Source organism: Schistocerca americana, unplaced genomic scaffold (assembly GCF_021461395.2).
Source record: "Schistocerca americana isolate TAMUIC-IGC-003095 unplaced genomic scaffold, iqSchAmer2.1 HiC_scaffold_15, whole genome shotgun sequence".
In the NCBI taxonomy this organism is placed as follows: domain Eukaryota; kingdom Metazoa; phylum Arthropoda; class Insecta; order Orthoptera; family Acrididae; genus Schistocerca; species Schistocerca americana.
In genome coordinates, this window is record NW_025725583.1 from 10391592 (window position 1) to 10413061 (window position 21470).

At 38.7% G+C, this 21470-nt stretch overlaps 1 protein-coding gene across 2 annotated transcripts in view; it reads right to left on the minus strand.

Annotated features, from left to right (window-relative positions):
- LOC124569468 (Bardet-Biedl syndrome 5 protein homolog) overlaps positions 1-18693 on the minus strand; it is an 87213-nt gene extending 68520 nt beyond the window's left edge. For both annotated transcript variants that reach the window (XM_047131082.1, XM_047131081.1), the window contains exons 1-2: positions 18470-18693; positions 1088-1236 (exon numbers count right to left, since the gene is read on the minus strand). In XM_047131082.1, the coding sequence (XP_046987038.1) occupies positions 1088-1236; positions 18470-18573 (253 nt within the window). In that variant the 5' untranslated portion in view covers positions 18574-18693. The remainder of the gene's footprint in view (positions 1-1087; positions 1237-18469) is intronic.
- Between the last annotated feature and the right edge of the window lie 2777 nt (positions 18694-21470).

Sequence of the window (21470 nt, forward strand, 5' to 3'; positions counted from 1 at the left end):
AGTGCATAACAGGAAAACAGTGACAAGACTGCTACAGACAAGGTATTCACAATGTATGGGAACAACAGTGAGGGTTGATATTCACTGAGAGAGAAGGAAGTGAGAAGTGTGAGTAGAGAACCAAAGAATGCCAAATGGAAGGGACAATGTGAATGGGCACAATGCTTAAGACACTGGACTTTAATCCATGAAGAATTCAGTCCAAATGTATGCTTTGCCATACCCATTTATGCTTTCCATGATTTCCTTAAATCACTGGCATGGACTGCTGGTATGGTTCATTTGAAAGAACATTACTAACATTACTGATTTACATCTCCATTATTGTGCAATCCGAGCTTTTGAACCATCTCTGAAGACCTATTCACCAATTAGATGTTGAGACTCTGATTTTGCTTCCTCCTTTCTTCCAAATAGATTGAAAGAACATACAGAATCAAAAGGAGTAACAAATGAATGAAAAAAAGAGAAAAAGCATTTAACATGTGGATAAAAGAGAAAAAAGTTTAAATGTAATAGATTTAAGAAAAGAAAAGGAAACAGTGGGAAAGAACACAGTGTTAGAAAAATATAGGAGGTAAAGGGCATGGAAAGAGTGAGAACATTGACTCTCTGACTAGAATGAGGAAAATCAGAAGCAGTTTTACAGCAGCACACTAAGAGATTTACATAGTGGATTACTTTACTTGAACACAGGTGTGTGTCATTTTCATAATAATCAGTGAATTACTGTAGAAATGTAATATGTAAATAGAACTGAAATAATTATTCCCCTCTCATAGAAAAATTATTTAATTTCATGTCTGAACAATAACCAAAACCTGCACCTTCAGAGGCAGGTTGGTAATGAAGATATCTTTATGTGTTCCACTATTTGCAAGTTCATTCAGAAGTTAATTAAGAATGATGATGACAGTGATAATACCAAAAATAAGCAAGGCTAAATCATGGTGTAGATAGTAATATACACCAACCTTAGATTTATGACAGATATACCATATACACATGCACTCATAAATCAATCCAACATGTCTGTTACTAATAACCCACAAATATACACGAAACTTTTTCAAAGTAATACACTTACATAGGTTGAAATGTGGTGTTGAAAGCGAGTGCCATATTATCCTTAAGTTTGTCACTATCAAACGACCAATATCACCATCATTTCCTTTTGTGTCCTCAATAGAATCTAGCTTGTCTAACACTTTCTCTCCTGGTCGCATCTTCAACTTGCTGAAAATAAAATAGAAAAATATTCATATAACCATAAAACTTCATATGGTACCAGTTATTTGTTCAAATGATAGACTTAACAATTCTCAGAGCTAGTGACACAATTTGTTGTGCTAACTTCTCTAAAGAAGTTTTTAGCTATTTGATGTTATATGTGTCTACATAGTTCTAAGCAATAATATTTTTTTCAATAGTTTGAAGTTAGTCTCTGGGATACAGAGAGCATGTTTTGGTTTGATACATATGTCTATAACTGAGCAATTCATATACTAACTATGTTACAAAAAAATTTTGATTAACGATGAAGGATATTCAAACACTGTTTCAATGTCTTCTAACAAAAGCAAAGTACATTAGTTGTTGATGGTATTGTAATGTAGATATTTGTTGTGAAGGAAACTGATAGGCCATGAAATGCACATAAATGCCAACAACATAAAAACCATTTTAGTTTCCTGTTCATGGAGGAAACATATGTTGCAGGGATATTAAAGATATGGAGGGTAGATACATAGAAGGTAAAAGTTTCAATGACAACCAAACTGCAAATTCATTTTCCTTTATCTAAATGCACCTAAATTGACTGAGATCCTATCTTTATTTCACAATATGAGTATTTATGACTCACTCAATTTCAATGTATGGCAAAATGTAAAAATAAGACATGTTACAATGGGAACTTTACATAACAGTAAAAAATTCTTCCTGGCATGCAAAGAATGAAATAAATACACTCTACACTTGCCACATAGTGTAAGTGCTGAGCTGTCAGTAGACTCAAAAATAAGAAGTTTTCCAGTCATACACAAACATGACCTGCCCAAACATCACATTAAAAATGCTTAGAATGACCACACTCCCAGCAAAAGAATTTCTGCAATAGCCAACTGGCATGCTCATATCACCACCTACAGTCTAACTTAATACATCACAGATGTAAACCCCTTCTTCCACAGCATCTCCATAGTTTGTACCACATTATGATCAGGATCCTTATATGTCACTGCTGATACCACATCCCTATAAACCTACATCCCCTCTGCTCATGGCCTTGCTGCCATTGAACACTACATTTCTCAACATACTGCCAATTCAAAATTACCACCTTAATTTCACATACATATGACAAACTATATCCTCAACTACAAATAATTAACCTTTTATGGAAGATATAAAAACAAAAACACATCAATCCACAGCTTTGAAATGTGTAGAACAGTACATGTATCACCTTCAGAAATCAAGCATAAATGCTCACAATCCAAAACTTTTGTCTGGTTCAGGTTAATTGACAGTACCTTTTCTCCTATCTGTTTCACCTGGTTCTATTCAGCTCAGCAATCTACCTTCCTTGTCAAGTGCCACCTCTGCTGTACAGGCATTCCACCTGTAGATGACGAGCAACACCTCCTCCAATATGCTAAACATCTTGTTAAGATCTTTCCAGACAAACCCTATCTCCCAATACTGATCCACAAACAGGATCCTCCACTACATCCCCATCATATTCCAAACACACATACTAACTAGCTTTGAAGGAGCAGAGCCGTATTGACCCAAACTTGAAGAGCTCATCTGAGGCCACCTCTGAAAGCATCTATGTCCATATATAAAGTCTGGTGGCATGTGGCATGACCACCAACAAACTGTTGGTTGGTTGGTTGAATGCTTACAGGGACCAAATTACTAGATCATCAGTCCCTTTGTCCTTGAACAAACAGGTATATACGACTGTAGATCAGAGATAGCCCACAGTGCAAATCTCAGGGGAAGAAAACCCCAAGGTTTACTAATGTCAGCAAAGCTGAGGAAGGGACAAAAAGAAGAAAAGGAGACAGAGAAAGAAAGGCAAGCAAGGTGCCCCTGCTAGATAGCAGCTGGAAGCCCCTGAAAGCAGAGTGCAATGAGGAGACATACATCACCCAGCCACCACTACTTACCAGAGGTACTCTACTCCGAGGTTGCCTTGGAAAGACTAGCAACACGGATTGGGCAAGAGAAGCAGAGAGAGACAAAAGACAAACAAGTCTAAAAGACCACATGAGAGGGAGGAGGGTGATGAGAAGAGTAAAAGTGCAGATAGGATGAGGACCAGGCTAGACCACCAACCTTAGACAGCTGCAGCCCGGCCTGAGCAGATGAGGCAACAGTGCTCGGCCAACCCCTCAATGCGCCGATAAAGTGAAGTGGTCTTCCCTTAAAGAGTGTGGTAAAAGCCTGCTTCATGAATGAATCATAAAACTAAGTCAGCCACTGGGGCATTGCCTCCTAACATCAGCAGTAGTGAGTCAGAGAGATTAAGAGACGGCTGCAGGGTGGCTAGGTTGGGACAGTCTGGCAAAATGTGGACCACCATCAAACGGGCACAACAATGACAGTGGGGTGAGTCCTTGTTACGGAGAAGATGACCATGAGTCAGTCAAGTATGGCCGATGAGGAGCCGGCGAAGGATGGTAGAGTCCTTCAGTCCTTCCAACAAATTGTCCGTCCACCTGAAGGGTCACAACAAAACTCTGATCAGTGGCAAGACTGGCCACCAAGAGGCAAGGAATGCCGTGAGCGTACACTTGATGTTAATGTCTGCTTCACAGCTAGTGCCCCCCCCCCCCCCTTCCTGACCAGTTCCAGTGAATTGTGGATTGAGCAAGTGGGAACTGACCTCTCCAACTCCAACATACTCTTCAGTCCTGTAACTCTCTTGGCCTCAATCATTTCTGGTATATGTCCTTACACCTTCCACCACCAGTCCTGTTCCAAAACCCCATTTCCCACCACCACAGACAATCAGGCTTTGTTGTCTCACTTAATAACTTTGTTATCCCCCCTCCTCCTCATGTTTCTTTAGTTAGGTATACATACATAATGCTTCTTCTGTAATCTCAGTCTCAATTTTTATTCTATTCTGCTTATTTATATCCCCCCCCCCCCATCCCTGTCATTGTCTACATGTAATATGCTCTCAGCATTATCAACATCAGAATAAACTTTATGTGGGGACATAACTCTACCCGCTTTGCTAGCCCCGTTCTCTTAATAGAGGATTTTCTCGAAATAGCATCTTAGGACTACCACTGTTCTTGATATACATTAATGACTTTCCAGTCAGTGGTACGTATAGGGGGAAAATTCTCTTTAAGGATGACAGTAACATTTTCATTACAGATAAAAAACTAGAGTTCATGGTAGAGAAAGCAAATGGAAAAATATGAAATCCTTAGGGATGTTTACAATTGGTCAATCAGCAATAAACTGATGTTGAACACAAATAAAACAAAGAGTATGAACTTTAGTTTGAGGATGGAAAAAACAACTGTCACATTAAATGTAGATGATAACTCCATAGCCTGTCTAACAAAGACAAAAGTTTTAGGGACGAATATTGACTATCAGCTGAAGTGTAATGAGTACACAAAAATTTTAGCAAAGAAAATGTCATCAGCATGTAATTCCCTTAGTGTTCTGTCATCTGTGTTTAACAGCAAGAGCCGGTAGCTACACATTAGTTCTATGTTCACTGAGACCTTGGCTGTGGTATTATTTCTTGGGGATCAAGTACACAAAATATGACCACAATATTCAACTAGACTTGTAAGTACTATATGCTTACACATTTGTTGATGCAGTTGTGTTTCATTATTGTATTAATCTGACATCTCTGATATCATAGTAAAGTGGTCTGTGGATAAACAAACAACATGTGTGATGTCATAGTAAAGTGATCTGTGAATAAATATTTTTACTGAATTGTAACCTTATCCTACACAGCATTTGCATGGATGATAAATCACCAACAATTCATTTATCTTTCACTTTGCAGATATTCATATTTTTATACCCTCATTACTGTGAGGCACTTCTTGAAATTTGTGTTACATGCTAATATTACATAACTAGACCGAATTTAAACTCTAAGTATTTCACTTTGCTTCAGCTATTTGTAAGTAACCTGAACTGAAATGACTCTACTTTTAAGTTTGCTTTACATAACAAGTCATTTACAGATATTCAGGCAGTAAAAATATTTAACATGCAGTGCTGAAAATTACTAGCTGTAGACATTAACAACTAGCCACAATCTAAAAAACATCATCATTCATACTTAATACTCTTAAGAAAAACAAAAGCTTGATTACAAGAATATTTTAGCTTCATATGTAACAGAAAGGAGTAAATTATGTACATACAAAAATATTTGATCATTACCGTCTTCAGCAGACTACTATTCCAGACAGATAACATGAATAAGAATATATTTCAATGTGAGACAAGGGTGGTGGGGGAACTACAGAGCTGCATTTGTGGTGCAACACTTGTGCATCCTACATTAACAACAAACTATTATCAATGATATGCGGCTGATTTTATTCATTAAGAACCCTTTCATCTTCCCTTTACATTTACAAATGTTACAATTGGGAAATTAGCAGAAAAGCTATAACTTAAAAAGCCAAAGACAGAAAAAAGACAAAAAAACAGTCCAATTTTCCAGTTGTACCAGTGAACTGTTGTTCAGTTATGATTACAAATTTATCATTTGCCTAAGTATGGTATAGCAAATATTTTCAATAGCAACTATATCCCATAACAATGGAAACTAGTTTATGTGAATTTTGTTTCCTACAGTGATTTAAATTTCAAAATGCATCTATGTCACAAACAATCCACAACTGAGGATTATAACAGAAGCTGAAAATACCACTTCAGATGTAAGGTTCTTTTTATTTTAAACACAACCAGTTTCAGGCTCTTATATGCCCATCAGCAGGTGTTGTAACTTTGTGCTGTTACAACATCTGATGATGGGTATACAAGAGTTTGAAACCGGTCATGTTTTAAATAAAAAGTACCTTACAACTGAAGTAGTATTTTCAACCTCTGTGGCAAATATTTTGATCTTTTATATGAAATCATAACAAAGAACCATTAAGATGGCCCATGTAACACACTAACTAATGACCTCCACCAACTATTTATTTTAATTATAATCTAGTCTTTACCATTATTTATCATGTGAAGCACAAATCACCTATTGTATAATTTATTTGCAATTGTCAAGTTAGTATTAAATTTACACAGCTGTAAGAAGTATTAATTACGCTTCCATACATATGGATAAAAACTTGTAATACTAAGGAAAATTTTGTAGAGAAGTTCTAGTAGAGGGTAAATACTTTTGCATTAAAGGAGACCACTCACAGAAAAGCAGAAGCATTAAGTTGTCTGTAGAGACACACGAAAAGGAAGAGACCTTGCTAGCGTTCAAAGTAATTATTTTATGAACTAGAAAAAAGTACACAAACACACTCACACACATAAACCTATGCCCCTACATGACGCCGGCTAACACTGAGGAAATACACACAACAGTTTTTATAAAGGTAATTGTTTTGGCTCTAGAGAATGTGTATACAATGTAGCATAAATTGTTTCTCCTTTGGTCCTGTATTTTAGCAGCAGCAATGTATAATATATGCCAGCGAGATTTCTGAAGCACCTACTCATGCATGTCATATTGATCAGTTTTTGTGTATAGGCATACTATTATTTCTACATCTATATAGTGTACTGCAGCACGCCATATTTCATAAACATGACTATACTAAGATTTGGGACAGCAAATGAAGGTACACTATGTGATCAAAAGTATCCGGACACCCCCAAAAACATATGTTTTTCATATTAGGTGCATTGTGCTGCTATCTACTGCCAGGTACTCCATATCAGCAACCTCAGTAGTCATTAAACATCATGAGAGAGCAGAATGGGGTGCTCCGTGGAACTCACGGATTTCGAACATGGTCAGGTGATTGGGTGTCACTTGCATCATACGTCTGTATGTGAGATTTCCACACTCCTAACATCCCTAGGTCCACTGTTTCCTACGTAATAGTGAAGAGGAAACGTGAAGGGACACATACAGCACAAAAGCGTACAGGCTGACCTCGTCTCTTGACTGACAGAGACCGCCGACAGTTGAAGAGGGTCATAATGTGTAATAGGCAGACTTCTATCCAGACCATCACACAGGAATTCCAAACTGCATCCGGATCCACTGCAAGTACTATGACAGTTAGGTGGGAGGTGAGAAAAGTTGGATTTCATGGTCGAGTGGCTGCTCATAAGCCACACGTCATGCTGGTAAATGACAAACGACACCTCGCTTGGTGTAAAGAGCATAAACATTGGCCAACTGAATAGTGGAAAAATGTTGTGTGGAGTTACAAATTATGGTACACAATGTGACAATACGATGGCAGGGTGTGGGTATGGCGAATGCCCAGTGAACGTCATCTGCTGGCTTGTGTAGTGCCAACAGTAAAATTCAGTGGTGTTATGGTGTGGCTGTGTTTTTCATGGAGGAGGCTTGCACCCCTTGTTGTTTTGTGTGGCACTATCACAGCACAGGCGTACATTGATGTTTACCTCACCTTCTTGCTTCCTGCTGTTGAAGAGCAATTCATGGATGGCAGTTGTATCTTTCAACACGATCAAGCACCTCTTCATAATGGACGGCCTGTGGTGGAGTGGTTACATGACAATAACATCCCTGTAATGGACTGGCCTGCACAGAGTCCTGACCTGAATCCTGTAAAACACCTTTGGGATGTTTTGGAATGCCGACCTTGTGCCAGGCCTCATGGACCAACGTCAATACTTCTCCTCAGTGCAGCACACTGTGAAGAATGGGTTACCATTCCCCAAGAAAACTTCCAGCACCTGACTGAATGTATGTCTGTGAGAGTGGAAGCTGTCATCAAGGCTAAGGGTGGGGCAACACCATATTGAATTCCAGCATTACTGATGGAGGGCACCACAAACTTGTAAGTCTTTTTTAGCCTGGTGTTGGGATACTTTTCATCACACAGTGTCTATAGGCTCATAGGTTTTTACCTGTATATCTCATAAGGGTTTCCAGATAAGAAAGATCATGTATGATAATTTATTAGATTCATTGTTTTCTCTTTGCTACTGTCTGCCTGCTTAGCTGAGTGGTTAAAGCATTTGCCTACCATGCAGCAGGCCCGGGTTTGATTCCCGACTGGGTTTGGAATGTTCTCCACTTGTGGACTGGGTATTGTGCTGTCCTCATCATCCCTCATCCTCACAGACACTTAAGTCACCCAATGTGGCATCACCTGCAATAAGACTTGCAACTCAGTGCCAAACTTCCCTGGATGTGGCCTCCCAGCTATCAATGCCACACGATCATTTCATTTTTTTGTTTGCTACTATCTGCCTTAAACTGCAAGTGTTTCTTTCAAATGGAACAGAGGATCAAATAGTTAAAAAGACAAGACCTAGTAGAAATCCTTGGATAACACAGGAGATATTGAATTTAACTGATATGCAGCAAATGAAACAGGTGAAAGGGAATACAGACATTTAAAAGTGAGATTGACAGGAAGTGCAAAATGGCTAAGCAGGAATGGCTAGAGGACAAATGTAAGGATTCAGAAGCATATTTCTCTAGGGGAAAGATAGATACTGCCTACAGGAAAACTGAAGTGGCCTTTGGAGAAATGAGAAGCAGCTATATGAATATCAAAAGCTCAGATGGAAAACCAACCTTAAGCAAAGAAGAGAAGCTAAAGGGTGGAAGGTGTATATAGAGAGTCTATTCAAGGAAGATGAACTTGAAGGCAATTTATAGAAATGGAAGAGGACATAGATGAAGATGATATTGGAGAAATGACACTGCAAGAAAAATTTGATAGAACACTTAAAGATCTAAGTTGAACAAGGCCTCTGGGGCAGATGACATTCTATCACAATTACTGATAGCCTTCAAAAAGAATGTAATACTTCCAATTCCAAAGAAAGCCGATGCTGACAGGTGCAAAAATTACTGAACTATCAGTTTAATAAGCCATAGTCGCAAAATACTTAACACACATTCTCTACAGAAGAATGAAAACACTGGTAGAAGCAAACCTCAGAGCAACTCAGTTTGGATTTCAGATAAATGTAGGAAAACGCAAGGCAATACTGACCCTACAACTTATCTTAAAAGCAGGTTAAGGAAAGGCCAACCTACATTTACAGCATCTGTAGACTTAGAGAAAGCTTTTGACAATGTTGATTCGAAAACTCACTTTGAAATTCTGAAGGTAGCAGAGGTAAAATACAGGAAACGAGAGACTATTTACAACTTGTATACAAACCAGATGGTAGCTATAAGAGCTGAAGGGCATGAAAGGGCAGCAGTGGTTGAGGCAGGTTTGTAACCCACCTACAATGTTATTCAATCTGAACATAGAGTAAGCAGTAAAGGAAACCAAAGAAAAAAATTGGAATAGTAATTAAAATTCAGGGAAAAGAAGTAAACATCTTGAGGTTTGCCAACGGCACTGTAATACTGTCAGAGACTTGGACAAGCAGTTGAAATGAATGGTTAGTGTCTTGAAAGGGGGATATAAGATGAACATCAACAACAGTAAGATGAGGGTAATGGAATGTAGTTGAATTAAATCAGGTGATGCTGAGGGAATTAGGTTAGGAAATGAGACACTTTAAGTAGTAGACAGGTTTCACTAGCTATTTGGGCAGCAAAATAAATGATGATGCCTGAAGTACAGAGGATATAAAATGTAGACTGGCAATATCATGAACAGTGTTTTTGAAGAAGAGAAAGTTGTAAACATTGGATATATACTTAAGTGTTAGGCAGTCTTTTCTGAAGGTATTTGTCTGGAGTCTAGCCACATATGGAAGTGAAACATGGACAATAAACAGTTTAGACAAGAAGAGAAGATTGGAGAGGAATTTTGCCTTATGCAAAACATTTCTGTAGTTTTGTTTTCACCCATACATGTTTCAACACTTTTTGGACTATCTTCAGTGGGTTTATTTGTTTACTTTCCTTCTGCAAAATTGTTGTTACATGTTACCTTTAAAGAAACTTTTAGTAATAATAATTAAATTTGTGAAATGAGTGATTATTGTCAAATGTTTTACATTGGTTAGCATACAGTACAGAGTTGAGACATGTATCACTGTGTTAAAGCATTCTATGTTGCTTATTTACAAATATGTCTAAAGGTTCTAGTTTTGTGGTACACTTGGAAAAAAATGGATGTATGCACTTGCTTACATACCTCACATGAGGCTATGAACATTTATGCTAGTAGCACATTCTACAGCTTTTCATCTACAAACAGCAAAACATTATTTTATTTTTCCATTTATTATGAATTTCTGACAGAATACTATGTATTGTATTAATTAGCATGTTACTTGCAGTTTTTAATGTTATGGTGTTTTTACTTTGTCTGTGTTGAGGTAACACACTCATTTCTTGTGCTTTTGTCAATACACATGCATTTTTTATGATTTATTCACCAAGTACAGAGTTTTTGCCACCATTAAGTGTTATTGTGGCTGTGTAGTGTTCATTTGTTTTGTGACATGTTTGTTTGGGATGTGGTATTGGATTTGAAGTTTTGATGGTGTTTAGTGTATGAGTCTGTGTGTGTGTGTGTGTGTGTGTGTGTGTGTGTGTGTGTGTGTGTGTGTGTGTATGTGTGCTATTCCAAGACAGAGAGGAAGGGGGGAGGAGGAGAGAGGGAGAGATGGAGGGGGGGAGAGGGGTGGGGAGAGAGAGAGAGAGAGAGAGAGAGGGAGAGAGAGAGAGAGAGGGAGAGAGAGAGAGAGAAAGGAATTTAATTTTGGAGGCTGATCACATGCAGTTCTGGTCTGTGTGTTATTTATATAGTTCTTCTATTGTGGCAAAGAGGGTATTATTGCAAAGTGATTACCTTGGCTATTGATTTTTGGATGCGGCAGTTTTCTTCTATTGTTAATTCTTGGTAGAGGCTTTTACTTGTTTTAAGGAGTTTTAAGTTGGTTTCAATGTTTAGTGGATGGTGATCATGTACTATTAGGTGATCTGCAAATATTGAGGGTGAGCTATTGCTTTTCAGTGCTCTGAAGTGTTCTGTATATCTGGCTCTAAAATTCCAGCATGTTTGACCCACATATACAGACTGACAGCAGTTGCAAGTTAGTTGATATATACCAGCTTGGCTGTATTTGTCAGTGTTGGTTGTATTTCTTCCAGGTCTCTTCAGTATTGTGTATGCTATGTTAAGTCCTTGTGTCTTTAGTATATTTCCCACCTTGTGTGTAACTTTGTTGTTGTAAGTCATTAAGTGCCATTTATTGTTTAGTGTCTATTGACCTGTTGTGACTTGTGTTGTGTATACATGTGTGTGTGTGTGTACATTTTGTGATTACGTGTTGCCTGTTTTTGTATTTTGTTGTTTATTTTACCTACAGTCTTTGTATCATACCCATTCTCTTGTGCAGTTTGTTTTATTTATTCAGTTCTTCTGTGTAATAATTTTGTTCATGAGTGTTTTGTTCAGTCTGTGCAGTAAATATCTGAAGCTGGCTTCTTTCTGAGTTATGGCATGATTCGATTGGTTATGAATGATAGTGCTGGTGATTGTGGGTTTCCTATAAATTGTGAATTCATGTTTGTTGTTTCTATTGTGAATGGTGAGATCTAAGAAAAAGAGGTTTTCACCTGTTTGTGTTTCAACGGTGAATTGCATTTGTGTGTGAATGGAGTTTATGTCCTCATGAAGCTGTTTTATATGAGACTGTGATTCATTGTTTAGGCAAATTATACCATCTACATATCTGTACTAATATTTAATTTTGTACTGCTTTGGTTTTACTATTTTGTGGAAGAACTGATTTTCTATCTGGTTGATGAAAATGTCAGCTAGAGAGTTACTGTTTGGGGATTCCATAGGTAGTCCTTCTTGTTCAGAGTAAAATTTGTTGTTGAATATGAAGTAGTTTTGCTCTGTTATGAGCTTCAATACAGCTGCTACCTGTTGTATGTTTTCTTGTAGTTGGAGATTGCTTCCTATGATGTTGATGGCTTCTTCTGTTGGAATGTGAATGTACATGGAAATTATGCCAAATTAAATTAATGTGGCAAGACAGGAAATTTGTGGCTCAACTTGACTAAAAGAAGGGATTGGTCAATAGTACACGTTCTTGGACATCAAAGGATCACCAATTTAGTGCTGGAGGGAAGTGTAGGTGAGGGGGTGGGGGTAAAAATTGAAGAGGGAGACCAAGAGATCAATACAATAAGCAGATTTAGAAGGATGTCAGTTGGGGTAGTTATTCGGAGATGAAGAGACTTGTGCAGGATAGAGTAGCATGGAGACATGCATCAAACATGTCTTTGGACTGAAGACCACAACAACAACCTATATAGAAGTCTAGTCGGCTAGTGTTTCTGAAATGGCAGTGCTCCTGGCCTCTGAGTCATAACAGGTCTGAGGCACCAGGTGTAATTGGGCTACTGTGACATTTGCTCAAGCTTTCCTGCCATGTCAGTGCCATCAGCAGCCCTGCCAGCGCTGTAATGTTACTGAACACTTGTTCTTGCACCAGGATACCTAGTTACTGAGTCTTTATGGCATTGCTTTGCACAATTGCTTACAAGAGCTGTGCAATAAGCCTGATGGTACTATGGCACAATTCCTTCTTATACCTCATGGGTCCCTTTTAACCTGGGTTCTGAGTAACCTGCTTCCCCCTTTTTTCTAGCCTTCCACCCCTCCCATTCAACAGTTTCCTTTTTTGTCACCCTAGAGCAATAGCCTGGTGCTCGACAATCCGAAAATACTTTATTCATGTGTATTTCTATCAAAAGAAAAGAAATGTAAGAGACAGAAGTGTAGTACTAAGTAAGTGCAGGGGAAAGGTAGCAAGAGGAGATGCACTGCAATTGTGTACTCTGGTGAGGCTCATGCATCCATTACCTTTTAATTTTATTCCAGTATTAAAGTGTAGAGAAGTGCTTTCTACTGTGGGACAGTATAATAGTTATTGTTGATGCTTTAGTACTATCAATACACACACATAAAAGTAAAAGAGACAGACTGCCCAATATTTGAACTTAATAATTCCTTTGTAGCAAAGGAAAAAGGGATAAGTTGCGAAAGGTTAAACAGGATGGGTAGCTCAGTCAGACCCCACAATGAGAGTGACCCACCTGTACTTAGGATGAGGGTAGACAGAGTTGAAGGGGGTAGTGTCATGGACAGTAGGCTGGAGATAATACACCAGGAAGCACTGAGTGAGCTTCAGTAAAGAGATAAGGACAGAATGAGAAGTAAAGATAAATTAGGGAGTAGAGAGGTGAATAGTGCAGTTAAGAATTTGGGACAAAAAAAAGTCATAATAAATTTACACAAACATGTATACATTGGGTGTCTCTCCTAGGAGTTGTCAGGCACATTTTCCCTGGTGTTTTGGCTTCATTTGTGCAATGTGTAGGTGGAGTCAGTACAAATAAATACTGCTCATCGTGTCTTTTGTGCAACATCCAGTATCAACAAGAAGTGCCAGTTTGTTTCTTGTTAGAAACAAAATTATTTTTACAGCCAAATCTTACATGTCCATTCTTTAGCCCCAAAATAATCTAGTGCAATATTTGTTTTAGCAATATGTATTAACAGGGACAGTAAAACAAGAACAACTTGTCCCATCTCATGTGCTGCCCTGTCCTGCACTGACTGTCACCGCCATGTACCAGTGCTCCACAGTCGCTGCTGCAATATTGGTTATTCTTCATGTTTTCCTGTTCCTGTTAACACATATTGCTAAACCGAATACTGCATGAGATTAATTTTGGACCACTCTATCCAATGGGGGCAGAGAATTCCACTTTAAAAATAATTTTGTTTGTAATACTGGGTACCACATGGACACTGCACAGTGTACTATAGTTGAGTGCTATATACACTCCAAGACAAAAAAAAAAAAAAAAAAAAAAAAAAAAAAAAAAAAAAAAAAAAAAAAATTGATGCATCACAAATGATAGCAATTTCAGAAAAATTAGATGAACAATGAGACCAACTCTCTCCGAGGCCTCCCTCTTTCATCTTGTCCACCCTCATCATGAAACATGAGTGCCCTGTCCTCCCATTTTAACCTTCACCAATCTATATCTGCTTTATCTCATACAATGGGGCGATTCGTTCTGAAAGCGTGGTATGGGTCTGTTTTACTTTTGAGTGTGTTAATCAGCAATACCATACATTTTGCTTCCTGGGGGTAAGAACTTGCCAGCAATTCTCTTTGATAATTTATTAGGTTCCTTGACCGAATTTTCCTTTCATAAAATTGTTAATGATCTACACAAAAGAAGGATTACAACAGTCAGTTAATGTTTAAAGTGCTCATTCTAGATATAAGACAGGACAGTATTTCCTGTCTAATCAAATGAGTTTCACACTGTGAGTCATGTATATTACTAAACATGGTTCTGTACTCTACTTGACTGCTATATACACTCCAAGGAAAGGAAAAAAAAAAAAAAAAAATGCACCATTAAGGAATTATCCAAAAGGGACAGAATCGGCAGATGTGATGTACTATACCGACAGACAAATGACTGCAGTTTCAGAAAAATTGGATGATTTATTCAAGAGAAAGAGCTTCACAAATTGTGCAAGTCAGTGGCACACTGGTCACCTCTGGCCTTTATGCAAGCAGTTATTCAGCTTGTCACTGATTTATAGAGCTGTTGGGTGTCCTCCTAAGGAATATTGTGCCAAATTCTGTCCAAATTGTCATTTCAGATCATAAAAATCACAAGCTGGTTGGAGGGTCCTGCCCATAATGTTCCAAATGTTTTCAATTTGTGAGAGACCCAGCAACCTTGCTGGCCGAGGTAGGTTTTGACAAGGTCAAAGACAAGCAGCAGAAACTCTCGCTGTAGGTGGGTGGGCATTATCTTGCTGAAATGTCGGCCCAGGATGATTTGCCATGGAGAGCAACAAAATGGGGTGTAGACTGTTGTTGATGTAATGCTGTGCTGCAGGGGTGCCATGAATGACAATCAAGTGGGTCCTGCTATGGAAAGAAATGGCACCCCAGACCTTCACTCCTGGTTGTCGGGCCATATGGTGGGTGACTGTCAGGTTGGGCATCTCCAGGCACATCTTTGGCATGGAATCTCTTTAGCTGGATAAGAATTGTCTTCAGTGATGTGTCTGGAGATGCCTTGGACAACTGTGGGATGTACTGCAAAGAATAACTGCTTGCACAAGGGCCAGAGATGGACCAACACATTATTGACTTGCACAATTTGTCACAGTCTTTCTCTTGAATAAATCATTCAATTTTTCTGAAATAGTAATCTTTTTTTCTGTGCATGTACACACATCTATTGCTGTTCATTTCATTTGGAGATTTCTTTCGTTGTGTGTTGTTTTTTGTCTTACGAGTGTAGTTCAAAGGAAAAAACAATGAGGGAAACCTTATGGTTTGAAAGAAACCTTTGAAATACGTCTTAATCAGTTTCTGTGAGACCATGTGAGCCAAAGCTGCTTGGTTACATACTTTATAGAATGCTTACCAGAAAATTTTTAACATTTAATTAAAGATTTATTAAAACACAGAAAATTGTCAGTGAGTAAATAACACATTACAGTGAGGAGTTCTGAACTGCTGTGAAGACCTCCTGTACATAACATAAGGAATGTGCCACAAGAAAATGTTTCAACTTGGATCTGAATACTTTGGGTTAATCACTCAACTTTTTTCAATTCTGCAGAACCATATCAAAAATGGAACCTGGTGAATAGTGTACACCTTTCTATTCAATGCTTAAGAAGTTTAATCCAAATGTATATTGTTTTATACATCTAATGTTCACTGAATAAATGTTGCAGTGTCTTTAGAATGAGTCAATACTGTCAACAACAAATCTCATCATGGAATAAATGCATGAGGATGGCAGAGCTACAATTCTGAGATACTTGAACCACAATCTACATAAAGTTCACAAACTGGCACTGCAGATCTGTTTGGTCACCCTTTTCTGGGCTAAGTGTGCACAGAAGTGCCACAAAATATAACACCACACAAAATAATAGTGTGAAAGTATGCAAAGCAAACAAACATTCACATTTCAGAGTCAGAGCCAGTGGAGATTATTTTTATAGTGAAAATAGCAGTACTCAGTTTCTTCACTGCGTGCCTGACCAATTTGGGGCAGTGAAATTTTACTTTGGCAAGAGTTCTGCGTCAGTAACTGTATGCATTACATTTTGTTGCAGTTGAATGTTAATCTGTTCTCTGAAAGCCATGTGCTCATTTTACTGACTACCTTGTTATAATAATGCTTGAGGCACCCACAGAGAGATTTTTTTTATGCTGTCTGCCAAGTTTAGCAGCAGGTCATTGACATTCATCAAGATAAGTGATGGACCCAGAACAAAGCCCTGTGGCATCCCCCTGTCGGATTTAAACTTCTTCACTACTTGTTGACCTTCTGCTTCCTACATTCCAAATATGAAGTAAATCACTTTGAGAATTTTCACCAATCCCATAATGTTTCAAGCTATGGAAAAGTACTGCATGGTCCACTCAACCAAATGTTTTTTGATGAATCAAAGAAAATACTTATTGTCCTCAACCTATTGTTTAGCCCTGCTGGTGCCTCACACACAAAAGCATAAATTGCATTCTTCACTGATACTCCTTTCCTGAAGCCAAACTACTTGTCTGACAGTAATTTATGTGTACTGAGATATGGCACTACTCTCTTATACATTACTTTTTCAAAAACACTGATAGCACAGAAACTGTTTAAATGACATCTTTCATCCTTTACAATGTGGTTTCACTAACAAGCATTTCAGTCACTTGGGAAACTGACCACATCTGAAAGACATATTGCACGGGTGAGTTAAGTCCCATAGTGCTCAGAGCCATTTTTGCAAGGGTGATAGACTATAGAACTAATATGTAGTACACTGATCTTCATGATTCTAATTGATACAATAGTCTCAGAACACCAGCTTTCAGGAGTTCTGCATATTCACCTGTATCACTCAAATTTGATTGAACTTGTCAGCTATTGACAGGGAATGGTTATTAAATATTTTATGCAAATCTGGTGGATCAATAACAGTTTCATTTTTACACAAGAGAAGTGTAATAAACTGAGCACCCACATTCTATCCTGATAACTGTTTCACAATTACCCACATATTTTTAATTTTGCTATCCTCTTGAAGTTCTGCATTATTTTGGCCTGTTTGATGAGTTCTTCAGCATTTGTAACCAGGATCTGACTGTTCATCATGTTATGATACAGCTTCCATTTCCTCCTACGTGATATTCTAATGTCTTTAGTTATCCAAGTTGGTTGCTTATTAGTAATGCATATCTGCTTGCAATTTTTTAAAGGACAAGATTTCAATGAAATTGATACAGATTTGAAGAAATATATTATATTTGTCATTCAAGTTGTCTGTATTGAAGGCTGCTTGGCAAGTTTTCCCTTCTACATTGGCTTCAAATGTCTGCATTACAAGGGAACTCATAATATCTCCACATATTTTGTTTACTGCTTTGAGATATGCCTCTGCCTTGATTCCTTTCAGTATTCTATCTCTGCATGATCTGACAGGCCATTACTGTTTTTTTTTTAACACTGCACTCATCCACTAAAGAACAATATATGAAGTTATTTTCTATGTTGCTACTGTTTTCCTGAAGTGTAATTGGAATGTACGTGGTCTGTGCCAGTTTATAAGATTCAAGTAAGTCTGTTAACACTCTTTTCTCTGGAGCATCAGTGAGAAAGTTTATGCTTGCACCTCACGCAACATCAACTTCATGTATTTCTAAAACAATTAGCCCAGCACAGTTTAATGTAGGGAAAGAAAAACGAAGTAGTCTGTAGAGGCCTGTGGTAAAACAAAAATTTCAATTATTTGGTCTTTATGGTACAGTGTTTTGATATGTTAATTCTTTTGAATGACACATTACATTGGGTAGAAATCACGACTCTTTCCTTCTAAACGAGTTCCTTAAACAGAAATCAGATAAGATGTAACACTCCAAAGGAACGTTATTATGTCTTTCCTATGTAATTGATGCTCCGAGAGGTCAGTGCCAAGATCTATTAGGAATTCACCGACTTTACCTTTAATTCCTGTAATATTTTGATGAAATATATTTTTAAAACAACTAAATTCGATTTCTTTAGCGGACGTTAGCCTTTGTGCTACTAATTTAGTATTCCTAACATTACACAATTCGCTAGTTGTTATTTCTGGGATAACATTTTGTATTCAACAAGTAAAATTGCAATTCCTGTAATTATTACGACAGCAAAATTGGCTAACAGTTAATAATTCAATGATTACAGCTGATATAATTTAAAATATAATGATTTTGGAAGTGCACTTACTTTAAAGGCAGATCAAATTTAACTTCTTTATCTTCCCACATCGTTTTCTCCATACCGTCACCGCAGCGTCTGTCGTTCGTCCTATACACACTGAACAATGCCATACGCACAAACGTATATTAACAAGTTGCGACTGCGTACTATATTTGTTTACCGACTCTGTTACCATAGCAACCGTGACTGTCTCGAAAGAAGCAGCAGCTGACATCTGCTGGACGAACACTAAACACAAGAAGAGGTAACCGACATACGCAGATGACATCTATTGGGCGTGTTGAACACTATACAAGGGAACAAATGAATAGTGAAACGCCTCATGACATCTGACGGACGCGGAAAACATTAGATACAAGCAGTGCTAATTAATGACGACAGCCAAACACGAGAACTGTTGGCTAAACTGTACGCGCGAAACGCAAAATTATTGTTTATGCATCAGTTAGGCGTACAGTTTTAATTCAAGGAAGATTTGCGTCAGTATACACCTTTCATTCGTGGCCTGAGTCCTTGAGTTATTTCATCAAACATTTGAGATGAAGAACCTGTTACGAACCTGAGATAGTGGCCATGTAATACTGGCATTATCAGCGACGTCAATCCTGCTATATTCAACTACAAAAAATGTCTCGTCCCTTTCAGAGAACAATGAAGGCAAGTTACTGACTTAATTGCTTGTCAGTCTGATTCTCTCAGCCGTTAATAATTTATTCCAATCCTGAATCGTTGTAGGAAACAATTATTTTCTTATCGTTTGAATAAATCTCTATTATGTGGCGCACCGTACGTGAATTGATTGATTCCTAATGTTTACAAAGGTTTCTTCCCCAAAATGCACTTGTAAACTTAACTTATGAGTAAATGCATAATACGTTACGTGCAACAATGAAATCCAAATAAACTTTACCATTGCAGGTGACCAGAGTAAAGAGGAGATAATTTATTGCCCAAAACTGATAGAAGAGACGCTACTTAAATGCGTATTCCAATCCAGTGGACACCACCATGTGAAACGAACTTTTGGTAAGTTTACTGAGTAGCTGAGAATAGCTGCTGTCAAAGAGACAGAAAATATATCTATCCCTCTGGCTTCCGTTTTGCTTGCACAATAGCCTCGCGGAGCTTCCGACGTTACTGTTTCCAGAGATTTATCACCAGAAATGTAACTGAATAGTAATGTATCACTTCTATTTGTCCGCAATATCTTAAATCTATTTGCGTTCAGAGTCAACAGGCAGTTACTGTACCGACCAATGATCTTCTGCAGGCCTTCCTGCTTTTCTCTAGTCATCTGACTTTGCAACTTTACTATAGATAAAAGCACCGTTCGCAGTGAGCCTCCCCGAGCTCCCGGCGTTGTCTTAATCATTTACTAATATTTTAAACATCTTAATCATCTATTTACGCCTAATACGTGTTCAGATTCAAAATCTGAATGAAGCTAAAATGGACACACGGGAGCAATGCGAGAAGCTGCTTCCAATGAGTTAGAAATAAAAACAAATTGTCTACCAAACTGGCGAAATCTTGACGAGTTTTGATGTTACTGCACATAACTGGGGGTCACTGTGATCGCTAAACACCAGTAGTTTCTCCTCTGTATTGAAAGCTCCTGATGAACTGGGAAAGTGCCTGGTAGCTCCCTATGCTGCCATGACCTTGGCACCAGCTTTCATTCCCTATTGTGGTGCTTAGAATAAGGCTAGCGGAGAGCCTACAATCAACCTGTCTGTGACCTGGACCTACACCTGGAGCAGTTTCGTATGAATCGCGTGTTTATCCCACGCACCGTGACAGCAAAACTGTGTGTCAGTCTGGTGATTCGACCTGTCGAGCTACAATTCATGAACAGCATTCCAATGGGCGTTTTCAAACAGGATAACGCTTACCCACATACCGCTGGTGTAACCGAACATGCTCTTCAGAGTGTCAACATGTTGGCTTGGCCTGCTCGATCACCAGATCTGTCTCCAATCGAGCGCGTATGGGACATCATCGGACGACAACTCCAGCGTTGTCCACAACCAGAATTATCCATTACCGTATTTACCGACCGAATTCAACAGGCATGGAACTCCAGCCCACAAACTGACATCCAGCACCTGTACGACACAATGTATGCACGTTTGCATGCCTGGATTCAACATTCTAGCGGTTATAGGGGTTATACATGTAGCAACCTTTCACATTTCCATTGGTTTATCTTGCGCGAACGTTAACCTGTGATCTTGCGATGTTAACCACTTAAATATGTCACGTAAAGAAATGTATTCCTTAAATTTTACTACTCTACATTAACTATTTTTTGGTGTTGTGACTGGTTTCCGTCAGTGTACTTTAAACGCAACTTACAATATCTCTGCAAGATACACATCATGTTGCGGGCCCACAAGGATAAAACTAGCCGTTTGTGTTGTGATGTTAACGGCAGCCTACTCATGAGACGGAAATTCCCTAACCAGGCTGCTGCCGGTATCCGACCAAGGGTTCGAGGCGGCACATAATTGTTGCAGGGAGTCCGTTACTTGTTCTCGTCTCGGATGCCACTCGAAAATACACTATTGGCCATTAAAATTGCTACATCAAGAAGAAATGTAAATGATAAACGGGTATTCATTGGACAAATATATTATACTACACTCCTGGAAATGGAAAAAAGAACACATTGACACCGGTGTGTCAGACCCACCATACTTGCTCCGGACACTGCGAGAGGGCTGTACAAGCAATGATCACACGCACGGCACAGCGGACACACCAGGAACCGCGGTGTTGGCCGTCGAATGGCGCTAGCTGCGCAGCATTTGTGCACCGCCGCCGTCAGTGTCAGCCAGTTTGCCGTGGCATACGGAGCTCCATCGCAGTCTTTAACACTGGTAGCATGCCGCGACAGCGTGGACGAGAACCGTATGTGCAGTTGACGGACTTTGAGCGAGGGCGTATAGTGGGCATGCGGGAGACCGGGTGGACGTACCGCCGAATTGCTCAACACGTGGGGCGTGAG